Source organism: Scyliorhinus torazame, chromosome 21 (genome assembly GCF_047496885.1).
Source record: "Scyliorhinus torazame isolate Kashiwa2021f chromosome 21, sScyTor2.1, whole genome shotgun sequence".
NCBI classification, from domain to species: domain Eukaryota; kingdom Metazoa; phylum Chordata; class Chondrichthyes; order Carcharhiniformes; family Scyliorhinidae; genus Scyliorhinus; species Scyliorhinus torazame.
Window position 1 is genome coordinate 132400358 of NC_092727.1, and position 18972 is coordinate 132419329.

General features: G+C 48.7%; 1 protein-coding gene across 1 annotated transcript in view; it reads left to right on the forward strand.

Moving 5' to 3' along the window:
- Window positions 1-18972, forward strand: part of LOC140398692 (zona pellucida-binding protein 2-like) — a 75274-nt gene that overhangs the window by 31685 nt on the left and 24617 nt on the right. Inside the window, exons 4-5 of the mRNA XM_072487688.1 lie at window positions 6901-7050; window positions 17809-18027. Coding sequence (XP_072343789.1) covers window positions 6901-7050; window positions 17809-18027 — 369 coding nt within the window. The remainder of the gene's footprint in view (window positions 1-6900; window positions 7051-17808; window positions 18028-18972) is intronic.

Sequence of the window (18972 nt, forward strand, 5' to 3'; positions counted from 1 at the left end):
GGTTTGTGTGTATGTGGACGACATCATCGTATGGTCCACGACCCCTGAAAAGCATGTGTCCCGTCTCCAGAAGGTATTCCGCCGTGTACATGCCAACAGCCTAAAGTTAAACAGGACCAAATGTTGTTTTGGCACATCGACGCTCAAGTTCCTAGGCGACCAGATCTCACAGCATGGTGTGCGCCTGGACACTTGCAAAATCAAGGTCATCCAGGCGATGAAGGTCCCCGAGGACAAAAAGGCGGTACTGCGCTTCTTGGGTATGGTCAATTTTCTGGGCAAGTTCATTCCAAACATGGCCCCACACACCACGGCCCTACGCAACCAGGTGAAAAAGTCAACTGCCTTTGAGTGGAAGGTGGCACACCAGACAGAGTGGCTGGAGCTGAAAGCCAAGCTCACCACTGCACCAGTCCTGGCATTCTTCGACCCGGACCGGGAGACAAAGATATCCACAGACGCGAGTCAGGATGGCATCGGTGCGGTGTTGCTTCAACGAGATGACACATCCTCCTGGGCACCAGTAGCCTACACATCAAGGGCGATGACGCCCACTGAAACCAGATATGCACAGATTGAGAAGGAGTGCTTGGGTCTTCTCATCGGTATCCTCAAATTTCATGATTATGTCTACGGCCAGCCGACATTGTCGAGACGGATCATAGGCCTCTGGTCCACATCATCCACAAGGACCTGAACGACATGACTCCTCGGTTGCAGAGAATCTTAAACTTAGGAGGTATGACTTCAACTTGGTATACACACCTGGCAAGGAGCTCATCATCGCTGATGCATTGTCCCGCTCCGTCACCTCGCCCAGTGAGCCACTGGAAATCATCCAGCATATCGAATCGCAGGTGCAGCTGTGTGCTAGCACTCTCCCGGCGACAGATGAGAAGGTAGTTCTCATCCGTGATGAGACAGCCAAAGACCCTCTCTTGCAGCGCGTCATCCACAACCTCACCAATGGCTGGCAGAAAGGGCAGTGCCCACAATTTTACAATGTGACGGATGACCTGACGGTGATTGATGGTATCCTCCTCAAGCTGGACAGGATTGTCATTCCGCTCAGCCTCCAGAGCTTGGTGCTGCGCCAGAACATAGAACATTACAGCGCAGTACAGGCCCTTCGGCCCTCGATGTTGCGCCGACCTGTGAAACCACTCTAAAGCCCATCTACACTATTCCCTTATCGTCCATATGTTTATCCAGTGACCATTTGAATGCCCTTAGTGTTGGCGAGTCCACTACTGTTGCAGGCAGGGCATTCCATGCCCTTACTACTCTCTGAGTAAAGAACCTACCTCTGACATCTGTCCTATATCTATCTCCCCTCAATTTAAAGCTATGTCTCCTCGTGCTAGATATCACCATCCGAGGAAAAAGGCTCTCACTGTCCACCCTATCTAATCCTCTGATCATCTTGTATGCCTCAATTAAGTCACCCCTTAACCTTAGTCTCTCTAACGAAAACAACCTCAAGTCCCTCAGCCTTCCCTCATAAGATCTTCCCTCCATACCAGGCAACATTCTGGTAAATCTCCTCTGCACCCTTTCCAATGCTTCCACATCCTTCCTATAATGCGGCGACCAGAATTGCACGCAATACTCCAAATGCGGCCGCACCAGAGTTTTGTACAGCTGCAACATGACTTCATGGCTCCGAAACTCAATCCCTCTACCAATAAAAGCTAACACACCGTACGCCTTAACAACCCTCTCAACCTGGGTGGCAACTTTCAGGGATCTATGTACATGGACACCGAGATCTGTCTGCTCATCCACACTACCAAGAATCTTATCATTAGCCCAGTATTCTGTCTTCCTGTTCCTTCCAAAATGAATCACCTCACACTTTTCTGCATTAAACTCCATTTGCCACCTCTCAGCCCAGCGCTGCAGCTTATCTATGTCCCTCTGTAACTTGTAACATCCTTCCGCACTGTCCACAACTCCACCGACTTTCGTGTCATCTGCAAATTTACTCACCCATCCTTCTACGCCCTCCTCCAGGTCATTTATAAAAATGACAAACAGCAGTGGCCCCAAAACAGATCCTTGTGGTACACCACTAGTAACTGGACTCCAGTCTGAACATTTCCCATCAACCACCACCCTTTGTCTTCTTCCAGCTAGCCAATTTCTGATCCAAACTGCTAAATCACCCTGAATCCCCTGCCTCTGTATTTTCTGTCGTAGCCTACCGTGGGGAACCTTATCAAACGCTTTACTGAAATCCATATACACCACATCAACTGCTTTACCCTCATCCACCTGTTTGGTCACCTTCTCAAAGAACTCAATAAGGTTTGTGAGGCACGACCTACCCTTCACAAAACCGTGTTCACTATCTCTAATCAAATTATTCCTTTCCAGATGATTGTACATCCTATCTCTTATAAACCTTTCCAAGATTTTGCCCACAACAGAAGTAAGGCTCACTGGTCTATAGTTACCTGGGTTGTCTCTACTCCCCTTCTTGAACAAGGGGACAACATTTGCTGTCCTCCAGTCTTCTGGCACTATTCCTGTAGACAAAGATGACTTAAAGATCAAAGCCAAAAGCTCAGCAATCTCCTCCCTAGCTTCCCAGAGAATCCTAGGATAAATCCCATCCAGCCCAGGAGGCTTATCTATTTTCACACTTTCCAGAATTACTAACACCTCCTCCTTATGAACCTCAAGCCCTTCTAGTCTAGTAGCCTGAATCTCCTCGATAACATTGTCTTTTTCCTGTGTGAATACTGATGAAAAATATTCATTTAGCACCTCTCCTATCTCCTCGGACTCCAAGCACAACTTCCCACTACTGTCCTTGACTGGCACTACTCTTACCCTAGTCATTCGTTTATTCCTGACATATCTATAGAAAGCTTTAGGGTTATCCTTGACCCTACCTGCCAACGACTTCCCATGTCTCCTCCTCGCTCTTCTTAGCTCTCTCTTTAGGTCCTTCCTCGCTAACTTGTAACTCTTGAGCCCCCTAACTGAACCTTCATGTCTCATCTTTACATAAGCCTCCTTCTTCCTCTTGACAAGTGTTTCGACTGCTTTAGTAAACCACTGTTCCCTCGCTCTACCATTTCCTCCCTGCCTGACAGGTACATACTTATCAAGGACACGCAGCAGCTGTTCCTTGAACAAGCTCCACATTTCCATTGTGCCCATCCCCTGCAGTTTTCCTCTCCATCCGATGCATCCTAAGTCTTGCCTCATCGCATCATAATTACCTTTCCCCCAGATATAACTCTTGCCCTGCGGTATATACCTATCCCTTTCCATCACTAAAGTAAACATAATCGAATTGTGGTCACTATCACCAAAGTGCTCACCTACCTCCAAATCTAACACCTGTCCTGGTTCATTACCCAGTACCAAATCCAATATGGCCTCGCCTCCCGTTGGCTTATCTACATATTGTGTCAGGAAACCCTCCTGCACACTGGACAAAAACGGACTCATCTAAAGTACTCGAACTATAGCGTTTCCAGTCAATATTTGGAAAGTTAAAGTCCCCCATAACAACTACCCTGTTGCTTTCGCTCCTATCCAGAATCATCTTTGCAATCCTTTCCTCTACATCTCTGGAACTTTTCGGAGGCCTATAGAAAACCCCTAACAGGGTGAACTCTCCTTTCCTGTTTCTAACCTCAGCCCATACTACCTCAGTAGACGAGTCCCCATCAAACGTCCTTTCTGTCACCGTAATACTGTCCTTGACAACAATGCCACCCCTCCACCTCTTTTACCACCTTCCCTGAGCTTACTGAAATATCTAAACCCCGGCACCCGCAACAACCATTCCTGTCCCTGCTCTATCCATGTCTCCGAAATGGCCACAACATCGAAGTCCCAGGTACCAACCCATGCCGCATGTTCACCCACCTTATTCCGGATGCTCCTGGCATTGAAGAAGACACACTTTAAACCACCTTCCTGCCTGCCGGTACACTCCTGCAACTTTGAAACCTTACTCATGACCTCACTACTCTCAACCTCATGTAGACTGGAGCTACAATTCAGGTTCCCAATCCCCTGCTGAACTAGTTTAAACCCTCCCGAAGAGCATGAGCAAATTTCCCCACTAGGATATTGGTACCCCTCTGGTCCAGGTGTAGACCATCCTGTTTGTAGAGGTCCCACCGACCCCAGAATGAACCCCAATTATCCAGAAATCTGAAACCCTCCCTCCTGCACCATCCCTGTAGCCACGTGTTCAACTCCTCTCTCTCCCTATTCCTCGTCTCGCTCGCACGTGGCACGGGTAACAACCCAGAGATAATAACTCTGTTTGTCCTAGATCTAAGTTTCCACCCTAACTCCCTGAATTCCTGCCTTACATACCTATCCCTTTTCCTACCTATGTCGTTGGTACCTATGTGGACCACGACTTGGGGCTGTTCCCCCTCCCCCTTAAGGATCCCGAAAACACGATCCGAGACATCACGGACCCTGGAACTTGGGAGGCAACATACCAACCGCGAGTCTCTCTCGTTCCCACAGAATCTCCTATCTATCCCCCTAACTATGGAGTCTCCAATGACTAATGCTCTACTCCTCCCCCCTTCCCTTCTGAGCAACAGGGACAGACTCTGTGCCAGAGACCTGTACCCCATGGCTTACCCCTGGTAAGTCCCCCCCCCCCCAACAGTATCCAAAGTGGTATACTTGTTACTAAGGGGAACGACCACAGGTGATCCCTGTACTGACTGCTTCCTCCCAGACCCTCTCACCGTCACCCATCTATCTTTATTCTTTGGAGTAACTACATCCCTGAAGCTTCTACCTATGACCACCTCTGCCTCCCGAATGATCCGAAGTTCATCCAGCCCCAGCTCCAGTTCCCTAACGCGGTTTCTGAGGAGCTGGAGATGGGTGCACTTCCCACAGATTAAATCAGCAGGGACACTGACGGCGTACTTCACCTCAAACATTCTGCAGGAGGAACATTGCACTGCCTTCCTTGCCATCCCTTCTGGATAAAAAAAGAAAAAGAAAGAAAGAGCTTACCTGTTATTCACTCTACCCCTTAAGCTATAAGGAGGCCAGATTCATGAGGGACACCTGGGCGTCGAGAAGTGCAGACGCAGAGCCCGGCAAGCTGTCTACTGGCCCGGCATCAACCAGGACATCACGAACATGGTCCTGAACTGTGCTACCTGTCAGCGGTTCCAGCCAACGCAGAGCAAGGAGACGCTCCAACAGCATGACATAGTGACCTCTCTGTGGTCCAAGGTTGGCATCGAATGGTCGCGACTACGTCTTGATCATCGACTATTTCTCAAATTACCCTGAGGTGCTGAAGCTCCCGGACCTCACCTCTCAGACCGTCATCAAAGCCTGTAAGGAGACGTTCTCAAGGCACGGCATCCCAATCACCGTCATGAGCGACAATGGCCCGTGCTTTAACGGTCGAGAATGGTCCACATTTGCCAGGTCATACAATTTCCAGCATGGCACCTCCAGTCCGCACTATCGGCAGTCCAGTGGAAAAGTCGAGAAAGGGGTGCACATTGTGAAACAGCTCATCTGAAAGGCCGCGGCCTCTGCTTCCGACATACACCTTGCACTGCTCACGTACAGGGCGACTCCATTGTCCACTGACATGTCGCCGGCTCAACTCCTGATGAACAGGGACCTGTGGACGACGCTTCCAGCCATACACCTGCCCGACCTGGATCACCTCCTGATGCTGCAGAAGATGCAGCAGCTAAGAGACCATCAAAAGCAGGGTTACGATGCCCATGCCACCGATCTGGCCGTGCTATCCCCAGCAGACCTTATCCGGATCAAGATGGTGGGTAGTCTGCCCCAGCTGTCGTTGTTCGACAGGCCGCGCCCCACTCTTATGTTGTACGTAAGGCTGATGGCTCCATCGTGTGAAGGAATCAACTGGGCACTGCGCAAAGTTGCCTGTCCACAACCACTTTCTCCTCCATTTCCATATGTTGAATTGCCACCTCCTGATGCCTCGCACCACGAGGCCACCAGTCAGGCTTCCACCCTGCCTGTCAAGGCGCCGTCGTCCTCTCCGCCACCTCTCCAGCGGTTGACCAGGATCAGACGCAAGCCTCAGAGACTGGACTTGTGAACATTTGTTTTGTTTGCTCTGTTCTGTTGTCCTCCATCAGTCACGTTAGACAGACTCATTCACATGTAAATACATTAACATACGCCAACAAAACATTAAAAAAAGGGGAAGATGTCATGATATGCAAACATGCAGCTAATGAACACATAGAATTTGGACACGACCAATGAGCAGTCAGGACACTCAGGGGTGGTATCTCACTATAAAAGGGATGAGGCACTCACACCCCGCCTCTTTCCACAGACCAACATCTACAGAGTGAGACAGGGTGTATCCTCAGCATCACGCCCCAGCACGTGGCTTAGAGCAAGGCTGGTTCAGTTAGACTGAGTTACACAGTTAGATTAGCAGAGTCGAACTCATTGAGAACTGTGCTAATAGTTCAATAAAACACATTGAACTCACTTCAAAGTCTGGAGCATCGTTTACTCAAAACTGCATCAAGTGGCAACTTGTGTTATTTCAAATTACAGAACACAACATTGTTCACCAAGAAAAGTCGTAGCATGTACAAACCAACCTCAGAAATAAATCTGAAAATCCCACAATTACGTAATGAAAACATCCGGGTCACCCCTGAAATATACGGAGTCCGAGGATCCGCCATCAATAATCAGCTTCAGTCACATTGGCAACAAGTTTAATTGCGTCCTGTAGTTAAGAACTGTGTTGCTCCACAAATAATTCTCTGTGTGTTGAGGATCTTAGAACATAGAAAAGTGTTTCAACTAAACTTTCCTTCAAATGAATACAAGAGGAAGAATTATATGACCCATTGCTTACAGTAGTTTTTGTGTGTTCCATTTCAGGGGAGCCTTATGTGAGGATATCGGAAACAGGAAGCCTTATGCTGAAATCCTTTGACAAGTTAATGTCAGGAGATTACACATGCACAGTTTCCTACAAGGATGTGGAGAAGAACAAGGAACTATTCCTTGATATGAAATTCTCGATATATGGTAAATATTGGGTAAAAGACAAAGGGCACATTTTTACACTCTAACTATAGCTAAATTTCCACTACACGGAGCTTGGATTTCCATATTTTCAGCTGCTCACAGTAAAATTAGAGCGAAAGCTGGGAGAATTTCCTTGCAAGGAGAATTAGGGCCACATTGTTCTCAAGAGGTAGCAGTGAGCTCATTTTACATGGAGGATAATAAGGGTTTCACAGTGGTTCCAATATTCTGCCATATTCACTGGAGTAATATTGTTTAATGGCTGAAGGTTGGCAGTGATGTTATCTCCATGGGAGTTATGTTGATCTCTCACTGAAGCTTTAGCACAGGATTAGAACATCTCTGACAGAATTTCAGGACCACATCATTTGGGATCAGCAGCTTTCTGAGACACAGAATAGGCTGACAATATACTGCACTGCTCACCCATGAGCATGTATGTGAGTTTATAATCTAATAATGTTTCACTATCTCCATTCTACTGACACTAACAAACTTCTGAATGCATGGTACAGTTTACAGCATAGGATCATTAGATATAGGAGCAGAAATAGGCCATTCGGCCCATTGAGTCTGCTCCTCCAATCGATCATAGAACATACAAACTAGGAGCAGGAGTAGGCCATCTGGCCCCTCGAGCCTGCTCCGCCATTCAATGAGATCATGGCTGATCTTTTCTGGACTCAGCTCCACTTTCCGGCCCGAACATCATAACCCTTAATCCCTTTATTCTTCAAAAAACTATCTATCTTTATCTTAAAAACATTTAATGAAGGAGCTCCTACTGCTTCTCTGGGCAAGGAATTCCATAGATTCACAACCCTTTGGGTGAAGAAGTTCCTCCTAAACTCAGTCCTAAATCTACTTCCCCTTATTTTGAGGTTATGCCCCCGAGTTCTGCTTTCACCCGCCAGTGGAAACAACCTGCCCGCATCTATCCGATCTATTCCTTTCACAATTTTATATGTTTCTATAAGATCCCCCCTCATCCTTCTAAATTCCAACGAGTACAGTCCCAGTCTACTCAACCTCTCCTCATAATCCAACCCCTTCAGCTCTGGGATTAACCTAGTGAATCTCCTCTGCACACCCTCCAGTGCCAGTACGTCCTTTCTCCAGTAAGGAGACCAAAATTGAACACAATACTCCAGGTGTGGCCTCACTAACACCTTATACAATTGCAGCAGAACCTCCCTAGTCTTAAACTCCATCCCTCTAGCAATGAAGGACAAAATTCCATTTGCCTTCTTAATCACCTGTAAACCAACTTTTTGCGACTCATGCACTAGCACACCCAGGTCTCTCTGCACAGCAGCATGTTTTAATGTTTTATCATTTAAATAATAATCCCTTTTGCTGTTATTCCTACCAAAATGGATAACCTCACATTTGTCAACATTGTATTCCATCTGCCAGACCCTAGCCCATTCACTTAGCCTATCCAAATCCCTCTGCAGACTTCAAGTATCCTCTGCACTTTTTGCTTTACCACTTATCTTAGTGTCGTCTGCAAACTTGGACACATTGCCCTTGGTCCCCAACTCGAAATCATCTATGTAAATTGTGAATAGTTGTGGGCCCAACACTGATCCCTGAGGGACACCACTAGCTACTGATTGCCAACCAGAGAAACACCCATTAATCCCCACTCTTTGCTTTCTATTAATTAACCAATCCTCTATCCATGCTACTACTTTCCCCTTAATGCCATGCATCTTTATCTTATGCAGCAACCTTTTGTGTGGCACCTTGTCAAAGGCTTTCTGGAAATCCAGATATACCACATCCATTGGCTCCCGTTATCTACCGCACTGTTAATGTCCTCAAAATATTCCACTAAATTAGTTAAGCATGACCTGCCCTTTATGAACCCATGCTGCGTCTGCCCAATGGGACAATTTCCATCCAGATGCCTCGCTATTTCTTCCTTGATGATAGATTCCAGCATCTTCCCTACTACCGAAGTTAAGCTCACTGACCTGCTTTCTGCCTACCTCCTTTTTTAAACAGTGGTGTCACGTTTGCTAATTTCCAATCCGCCAGGACCACCCCAGAGTCTAGTGAATTTTGGTAAATTATCACTAGTGCATTTGCAATTTCCCTAGCCATCTCTTTTAGCACTCTGGGATGCATTCCATCAGGTCCAGGAGACTTGTCTACCTTTAGCCCCATTAGCTTGCCCATCACTACCTCCTTGGTGATAACAATCCTCTCAAGGTCCTAACCTGTCATAGCCTCATTTCCATCAGTCACTGGCATGTTATTTGTGTCTTCCACTGTGAAGACCGACCCAAAAAACCTGTTCAGTTCCTCAGCCATTTCCTCATCTCCCATTATTAAATCTCCCTTCTCATCCTCTAAAGGTCCAATATTTACCTTAGCCACTCTTTTTTGTTTTATGTATTTGTAGAAACTTTTACTATCTGTTTTTATATTCTGAGCAAGTTTACTCATAATCTATCTTACTCTTCTTTATAGCTTTTTTAGTCGCTTCCTGTTGCCCCCTAAAGATTTCCCAGTCCTCTAGTCTCCCACTGATCTTTGCTACTTTGTATGTTTTTTCCATCAATTTGATACTCTCCCTTATTTCCTTAGATGTCCACGGTCGATTTTCCCTCTTTTTACCGTCCTTCCATTTTGTTGGTATAAACCTTTGCTGAGCACTGAAAAATCACTTGGAAGGTTCTCCACTGTTCCTCAACTGTTTCACTATAAAGTCTTTGCTCCCAGTCTACCTTAGCTAGTTCTTCTCTCATCCCATTGTAATCTCCTTTGTTTAAGCACAAAACACAAGTGCTTGATTTTACCTTCTCACCCTCCATCTGTATTTTAAATTCCACCATATTGTGATCGCTCCTTCCGAGAGGATCCCTAACTATGAGATCCTGAATCAATCCTGTCTCATTACACAGGACCAGATCTAGGACCGCTTGTTCCCTCGTAGGATCCATTACATACTGTTCTAGGAAACTATCGCGGATACATTCTATAAACTCCTCCTCAAGGCTGCCTTGACCGACCTGGTTAAACTAATCGACATGTAGATTAAAATCCCCCATGATAACTGCTGTACCATTTCTACATGCATCATAGGACATAGAACATAGAAATTACAGCACAGAACAGGCCCTTCGGCACACGATGTTGTGCCGAACCTTTGTCCTAGATTAATCATAGATTGTCATTGAATTTACAGTGCAGAAGGAGGCCATTCAGCCCCCTGAGTCTGCACCGGCTCTTGGAAAGAGCACCTGACCCAAACTCAACACCTCCACCCAACACCAAGGGCAATTTTGGACACTAAGGGCAATTTATCATGGCCAATCCACCTACCCTGCACATCTTTGGACTGTGGGAGGAAACCGGAGCACCCGGAGGAAATCCACGCAACACGGGGAGGATGTGCAGACTCCGCACAGACAGTGACCCAAGCCGGAATCGAACCTGGGACCCTGGAGCTGTGAAGCAATTGTGCTATCCACAATGCTACCGTGCTGCCCTTAAGAACAAATAAATCTACAGTATATCATTTTACCGTAATCCATGTACCTATCCAATAGCTGCTTGAAGGTCCCTAATGTTTCCGACTCAACTACTTCCACAGGCAGTGCATTCCATGCCCCCACTACTCTCTGGGTAAAGAACCTACCTCTGATATCCCTCCTATATCTTCAACCATTCACCTTAAATTTATGTCCCCTTGTAATGGTTTGTTCCACCCGGGAAAAAGTCTCTAACTGTCTACTCTATCTATTCCCCTGATCATCTTATAAACCTCTATCAAGTCGCCCCCCTCATCCTTCTCCGTTCTAATGAGAAAAGGCCTAGCACCCTCAACCTTTCCTCGTAAGACCTACTCTCCATTCCAGGTAACATCCTGGTAAATCTTCTTTGCACCTTTTCCAAAGCTTCCACATTCTTCCTAAAATGAGGTGACCAGAACTGTACACAGTACTCCAAATGTGGCCTTACCAAAGTTTTGTACAGCTGCATCATCACCTCACGGCTCTTAAATTCAATCCCTCTGTTAATGAACGCGAGCACACCATAGGCCTTCTTCACAGCTCTATCCACTTGAGTGGCAACTTTCAAAGACGTATGAACATAGACCCCGTGATCTCTCTGCTCCTCCACATTGCCAAGAACTCTACCGTTATCAGTTATTTCTTTGTTTATTGCCTGCCACACAATAATGTTACTATTTGGTGGTCTATAGATTACTCCTATCAGTGACTTTTTCGCCTTACTATTCCTGATTTCCACCCAAATGGATTCAACGTTATCCTCCATAGCACCGATGTCATCCCTTACTGTTGCTCGGATGTCATCTTTAAATAACAGAGCTACACCACCTCCCTTACCATCCACTCTGTCCTTCCGAAAAATTTGATACCCTCGGATATTTAACTCCCAGTCGTGACCATCCTTTAACCATGTTTCAGTAATGGCCACTAAATCATAGTCATTCACGATGATTTGCGCCATCAACTCATTTACCTTATTCCGAATACTACGAGCATTCAGGTAAAGTACATTTATGTTGGCTTTTTTTACCTCTGTTCTGAATCTTAACACCTCGATCAGTAACCTCTCCTAAGTTATATTTCCTCTTAACCTTTCTCCTAATTTTCCTTGTCGTTGAACCCATGTCTTCGTGTAGCTACCTGCCGCGTCGCTGACCATTAATGTTTTCACTTCCCGTTTTATTTCTTTTAGTATTCCTGGTCCTATTCACTGAGCTCCCCTCAGTCACTGTACCTTGTACTGTCGACTTTTTTATTTTCGACTATGGCTTCTCTGCCTTACACTTTCCCCCTTACTGCCTTTTATTTCTGTCCCTGTTTTACTACCTTCCAACTTCCTGCATCGGTTCCCATACCCCTGCCACATTAGTTTAAACTCTCCCCAACAGCTCTAGCAAACCCCCCCCCCCCAGGACATCGGTTCCAGTCCTGCCCAGGTGCAGACCGTCCGGTTTGTACTGGTCCCACCTCCCCCAGAACGGGTTCCAATGTCCCAGGAATTTGAATCCCTCCCTCTTGCACCATCTCTCGAGCCACGCATTCATCCTCTCTGTCCTGACATCCTACTCTGACTAGCTCGTGGCACTGGTAGCAATCCTGAGATTACTACCTTTGAGGTCCTACTTTTTAGTTTAACTCCTAGCTCCCTAAATTCAGCTTGTAGGACCTCGTCCCGTATTTTACCTATATCGTTGGTGCCTATGGGCACCACGACAGCTGGCTGTTTACCCCCCCCCCCCCCCCCCCCCCCCCCCCCCACCCCCCCCACCCCACACACAGAATGTCCTGCAGCCGCTCCGAGACATCCTTGACCCTTGCACCAGGGAGGCAACATACCATCCTGGAGTCTCGATTGCGTCCACAGAACCGCCTGTCTATTCCCCTTACAATTGAGTCCCCTATCACTATAGCCCTGCCATTCTTCTTCCTGCCCAGCTGCGCAGCAGAGCCAGCCACGGTGCCATGAACCTGGCTGCTGCTGCCTTCCCCTGGTGAGCCATCTCCCTCAACAGTATCCAAAGCGGTATATCTGTTTTGCAGGGAGATGACCGCAGAGGACACCTGCACTGCCTTCCTACTCTTGCTCTGTCTTTTGGTCACCCATTTTCTATCTCCCTCAGTACCTTTCACCTGCGGTGTGACCAACTCGCTAAACGTGCTATCCACGACGTCCTCAGCATCGCGGATGCTCCAAAGTGAGTCCATCCGCAGCTCCAGAGCCGTCAAGCGGTCTAACAGGAGCTGCAACTGGACACACGTCTTGCACGTGAAGGAGCCAGGGACAGTGGACGTGTCCCTGAGCTCCCACATCGCACACGAGGAGCATGACACGGGTCTGAGATCTCCTGCCATGTCTTAAACCTTCGGTTAACTTCAACAACTGCAATTTCAACAAAAAAAACAACAAAGAAAAAAAAATATATATACCAATGAAAAGAAACAGAAAAACAGAAACACGACTTACCAGTCACTTACCAGGGATAAAAAGCACTTCCTCCCCCCCCCAGCTTTGAATTCCCACCTAGATTCAAATTCCCAAACTCACTCTTGGTTCTGTCTCACTCCTGGCTCTGTCTTCTCTCTGGCTCACTGGGAGAACTCACTGAGAGTGAGTTTACAAGTGGCTCTTTTTAAACTGTCCTGAATTGACTCCCCTCCCCCACCTGCTTTTAGATCAAGGTAGATTTAAGTGACTGACACTTAACTGCCAACCAGTTATGTGAGTGGGTGGGGCAGCCCTTGTTAACCTACACTGCACAATACTAGCTTAATTTAAATTAATTTAAACTCCTGAAATTTAAAAGGAGCTGCCTTACTGATTTAATTCAATTCCCACCTAGATTCAAATTCCCAAACTCACTCTTAGCTGTGTCTCACTCCTGGCTGTGTCTTCTCTGACTCACTGGGAGTGAGTGAGTTTACAAGTTGCTCTTTTTAAACTGTCCTGAATTGACTCCCCTCCCCCACCTGCTTTTAGATCAAGGTAGATTTAAGTGACTGACACTTAACTGCCAACCAGTTATGTGAGTGGGTGGGGCAGCCCTTGTTAACCTACACTGCACAATACTAGCTTAAATTTAAATTAATTTAAACTCCTGAAATGTAAAAGGAGCTGCCTTACTGATTTGATTAATTCCCACCTGATATGTTCCTCATTCTCATTCCTTCTCCCCATAACCCCTGACCCCCTTATTAATTAAGAAATCCCTTATTAATCAGGAACAGCAGATTTGTGCTTGTGTTTCCGTCAGGGCCACAGACCAAGTGCTGGAGGATAGTCATTAACACTGGGCTAGATTCTCCCATTCTGGGGCTATGTCCCCACGCCGGCCTGGGAACGCTGGCATTTTAAGCCAAAAGAAATGGCGCTCAACGGCCACCGATCCTCCGTTTGGTGGGGGCTAGTATGCCGACAGCGTAGAGCACCCGGCTCCAACTACCGATACGGCATGGAGAATTGCTATGTCCGTGGCACACATGCGCATGGCGGCAGCCTACAGCGGCCGCGCTGTGGTACATAGCGGAGGCCACTCGTGGACTCGGCCCGCGAAATAGTGATCCCTCTTTGGCAGGCTCACACACCGGGACCGCCTTCCCCTGACTGACGGCGCTGGACTGAGTTATTAAAGAATAGTTAAAATGCCTTTGTATACCTGTTAAAATGGAACTTCAACGCTGTTCAATATCTTTTTAAAAAATATTTTATTCAGGCATTTGGGAAAACAAACAACAAACAAATGAAAGCAGAAGTAAAATTATACAATGTAATAAATAACCAGCATTCCCCCCCCCCGCCACACCCCTCCTTCCCATCCTGCCTTCCCCATTTTAACCCCCTTAGTCACCCCCTCCTCTGCTGACTCCTCAATTCTCCTTAAAGAAGTCAATGAACGGCTTCCACCTCCGGGCGAACCCATCAACCGACCCCCCCCTCCCCCCCGCCCGAGACGAACTTGACTTTCTCCAGCCTTAGGAATTCTGCCAGGTCGCTCACGCACACACACGCTTTCGGCGGTTCCGAGTCCCACCCGAGTAAAATCCATCTTCAGGCTATCAGGGAAGCAAGGACATTGGCCTCTCTCACCCCATGCACTCACGGGCCTTCCGCCACCCCAAATATCTCTACCTCTGGGCTCGGGGACACCTTTACCTCAAACCTCCGATATTAGGTCGTAAACCCCTGCCAGAACCCCTTCATGTTCGGACATGCCCAGAAAGTGTAGACATGATTCACGGGCCTCCCTGTGCACCGCCCACACCTTTCCGCTACACCCTCAAAGAACCCACTCATCCTACCAGGGAGGAGGAACTGGGGCAGGGACGAGGAACTGGGGCAGGGGGAGCTGGAGCAGGAGGGAGGAGGAGCTGGGGCATGGGGGGATGAGCTGGGGCATGGGGGGAGGAGCTGGGGCAGGAGGGAGGAGGAGCTGGGGCAGGAGGGAGGAGGAGCTGGGGCATGGAGGGAGGAGCTGGGGCATGGGGGGAGGAGCTGGGGCATGGGGGGATGAGCTGGGGCATGGGGCAGGAGAATACCGGTCCCAAGGGCGGCAACCCGGGAAAGGATGGCACCTCACGCCTCACGAAATCCCAGACCTGAAATCGTTCTCCTTGGCAGCCCGTACTCTTCCTCCAGGTTCTCTAAATTCGCAAAACCTCCCCCTACAAACAGATCCCCGAATCACACAATCCCTGCCTGCGGCCACCCCTGAAACCCCTCACACCCTGCCCCCCCCCCCCCCGCCCCCCCGGGTGCAAACTGACGATTATCGCAGATAATACCTTCAAACCAACCCCTCCCTGACTATCCATTTCCTAACCATAGCCTTGTTTGCCGTCCAGTAGTTCGTAATTCATTATATTCGACAATGCCAGCACACCATCCCCCCCCCCCCCCCCCGCCCTTCCCCGAATATCAGTTTGATATGTGCTGATAGCAAACCCTGATATCAGCACATTAATCTTCTTATAAAATAACTTTGGGACAAAGCTCAGCAGATTCTGAAACACGAACAGGAACCTTGGCAGCACCGTTACCTTCACTGTCTGCACCCGTCCCGTCAACCACAGTGGCAGCGCATCCCATCTCTTAAAATCTCCCTTCATCTGCTCCACCAGCCGAGTCAAATTTAACTTGTGCAGCTGCGCCCAACCCTGTCTCACCTGAATGCCCAGGTACCTGAAGTGCACCACCACCTTGAACGGCAGCTCCCCTAACCTCCTCTCCTGTCCTCTGGTCTCAGTCGGGAACACCTCGCTCTTTCCCATGTTCAACTTTACCCGGAGAACCATCAAGAGTCCTCCAAATTCCCCATAATGCCCCGATGACACCCAGTGGGTCCAAAATAAATGCTGTTCATTCTCATTTGATACTTGTGCGGAAGAGTTAATATTGGAATTTAATTGCCTTTCTCATGTGGCAGTTGAATTCTATTTCACATAAAGTAGTGTGTAGCATGGTCTGATCCTTTCCTGAATTAGGGAAAGCAAAGTAATTTACACCTTACGCTGCAAATCAGGGAGTGATATTCATGGTCTAACTTCTTCCAATTGAAAGGGAATAGTTAGGCCTGGAGATTCCCTCTGGACCCACAGAGACAGGGGCATAGAAAGAACAGAATGGCTGCAATAAATGTACCATTTAACCCGCTGTGTGACTGGAGATTGTTGCCATGTTGAAGAAGCAATAAAAGTGCTTTTGAGGTACTAGGCTCAGTTTTAAGTGATAATAAGTGAGTTCGAGATGATACTGGATTGTTGATGATTGTGAGCTGTGGGTTATTGTGGCCTCTAGTGGTGGGTGATGGTGGGTTGTCAATGATGCTAAACTGTCTTGGATGGGCGTGCACCTGTTAATGCAGTTGAGCTGTCTTGGGGTGAGCATGTCAATAGGGGGGGTGGGGGAGCTGTCCGGGGTGAGTTCTCATTGGGAGTGAGTTGTCTGCGGGTGAGCTGTCTGGGGGTGAGCTGCCAGTGGGGGTGAGCTGCCAGTGGGGGTGAACTGTCTGGGGGGTGAACTGTCTGGGGTAAGCTGTCTAGGGGTGAGCTGTCTGGGGGTGAACTGTCAGTGGGGGGGGAACTGTCAGAGGGTAAGCTGTCTGGGGACGAAGTGTCTGGTGTTGTGCTGTCAAAGTGTGAGCTGTTAATGAGGGTAAATTGTCTGAGGGTGGAGCTATCGGTCTTAGAAGCTGTCAGTGGGCGGAGTTGTCAGCGGGCAGAGAAAGCGGTGGGCGGAGCTAGCGTTGGGCAGAGCTGGCGGTGGACGGAGCTGGCGGTCGGCAGAGCTGTCAGTGGGCCGAGCTGGTGGTGGGCCGAGCTGTCGGTAGGCGGATCTGGTGGTGTGCCGAGCTGGCTCTGGGCGGTGCTGTCGGTGGGCGGAGCTTTCGGTGGGCGGAGCTGTCGGTGGGCGGAGCTGTCGGTGGGCGGTGCTGTCGGTGGGCGGAGCTGTCGGTGGGCGGTGCTGTCGGTGGGCGGTGCTGTCGGTGGGCGGTGCAGTCGGTGGGCGGAGCTGTCGGTGGGCGGTGCTGTCGGTGGGCGGAGCTGTCGGTGGGCGGTGCTGTCGGTGGGCGGTGCTGTCGGTGGGCGGTGCTGTCGGTGGGCGGTGCTGTCGGTGGGCGGTGCTGGCGGTGGGCGGTGCTGTCGGTGTGTGCGGTGCTGTCGGTGTGTGCGGTGCTGTCGGTGGGCGGAGCTGGCGGTGGGCGGAGCTGTCGGTGGGCAGAGCTGTCGGTGGGCGGAGCTGTCGGTGGGCGGAGCTGTCGGTGGGCGGAGCTGCCGGTGGGCGGAGCTGCCGGTGGGCGGAGCTGTCGGTGGGCGGTGCTGTCGGTGGGCGGAGCTGTCGGTGGGCGGTGCTGTCGGTGGGCGGTGCTGTCGGTGGGCGGTGCTGGCTCTGGGCAGAGCTAGCGGTAGGCGGATCTGGCGCTGGGCGGATCTGGCGGTAGGCAGAGCTAGCGGTAGGCATATCTGGCGCTGGGCGGAGCTGGCGGTGGGCAGAGCTAGCGGTGGGCGGATCTGGCGCTGGGCGGAGCTGGCGCTGGGCGGAGCTGGCGCTGGGCGGAGCTGGCGCTGGGCGGAGCTGGCGCTGGGCGGAGCTGGCGCTGGGCGGAGCTGGCGCTGGGCGGAGCTGGCGCTGGGCGGAGCTGGCGCTGGGCGGAGCTGCTGGTGTGTATTTCATGATCCTTCAGCTTTATTAATTTTCTAGTAGTTCTGACAAAGAAACCTTTTAATTGAAATATTCCAGGCTTTCGTGAACCCGACTATTCATTTAAGTTTTCAACTCGCTATCATACACATGAATGCCATGATCCTTCCAATAATCGTTTTTTTCGTAAGTTCAAGTCAGTGGAGAAGGAGCTAATTGCCGACCTGACCTGCAGAATAACTGATGTAGAGATGAAATGCCACGTTGTCAAATTACCACACAAGGGCCTAATCACTGAACTCTTCATTACATTTAAAGGTAAGTTCAATATGCATTGGAGCATCTGGAGTGTGTGATTCTTTTGTCTTCAATGTGTAAGTGACTTTTTCTCAAAACTCTGTTGTTGAATATGTATACACGGCATGCCTTTACTAGCTTTGTGCACACCTGTGAATTGATGTGTTTCTAGAAGAAGTGTGTGCCTCTGTTATTTTGCAAATCCGTGTTTTTGAACATACACCAATCTCCACTAATCATTCAGTCTGTAGCCTTTCAGTGCTTGAATAAATCTTTCAGAAAGAACATTTAATTACCCAAATATGTGGGTGGTGTACTGCCTACTTCCAGAGGACGTACATTTAAGGTTATCCCAAGAAGAACAAAAGAAGGAAGTTCTGCCCACAAAGTGTCATTAATAAATGGAATGTGCACCACAAAGAGCGGGTGGCTCCATCATAGGTTTTAAAAGGAAACGTTTGAAAGGAATAGGGGGAGCCAGTGAATGGGATAGATGCAATGGGCTTAATGGTCTCTTCTTCTGCATGGTTTAAGAACATACTGAAGTGAATGAGAATATATCTGTAACCACTGAAGGGCAGGTGTAGTATGACAGAGATACTGAAACTCTTTGCAACACTAGGCATTGTCTTTGGCCTCCTCTATATATTTGATGCCCTTACTACTTATTCCGCCATTGGGTTCGATCCCGGCTCTGGGTCACTGTCCATGTGGAGTTTGCACATTCTCCCCGTGTCTGCGTGGGTTTCATCCCCACAACCCAAAGATGTGCAGGTTAGGTGGATTAGCCACGCTAAATTGTTCTTTAATTGGAAAAAAAATGATTGAGTACTCTTTATTAAAAAACAATATATTCTATCCGCCATTTGGCCACTATGTCAGATTGAACTAAACGATTCATAATCTCAGTCTCAGGTCAATTCCAATCTAAGATATTGACCCCGTATCCCCTGCACACAAAGACCA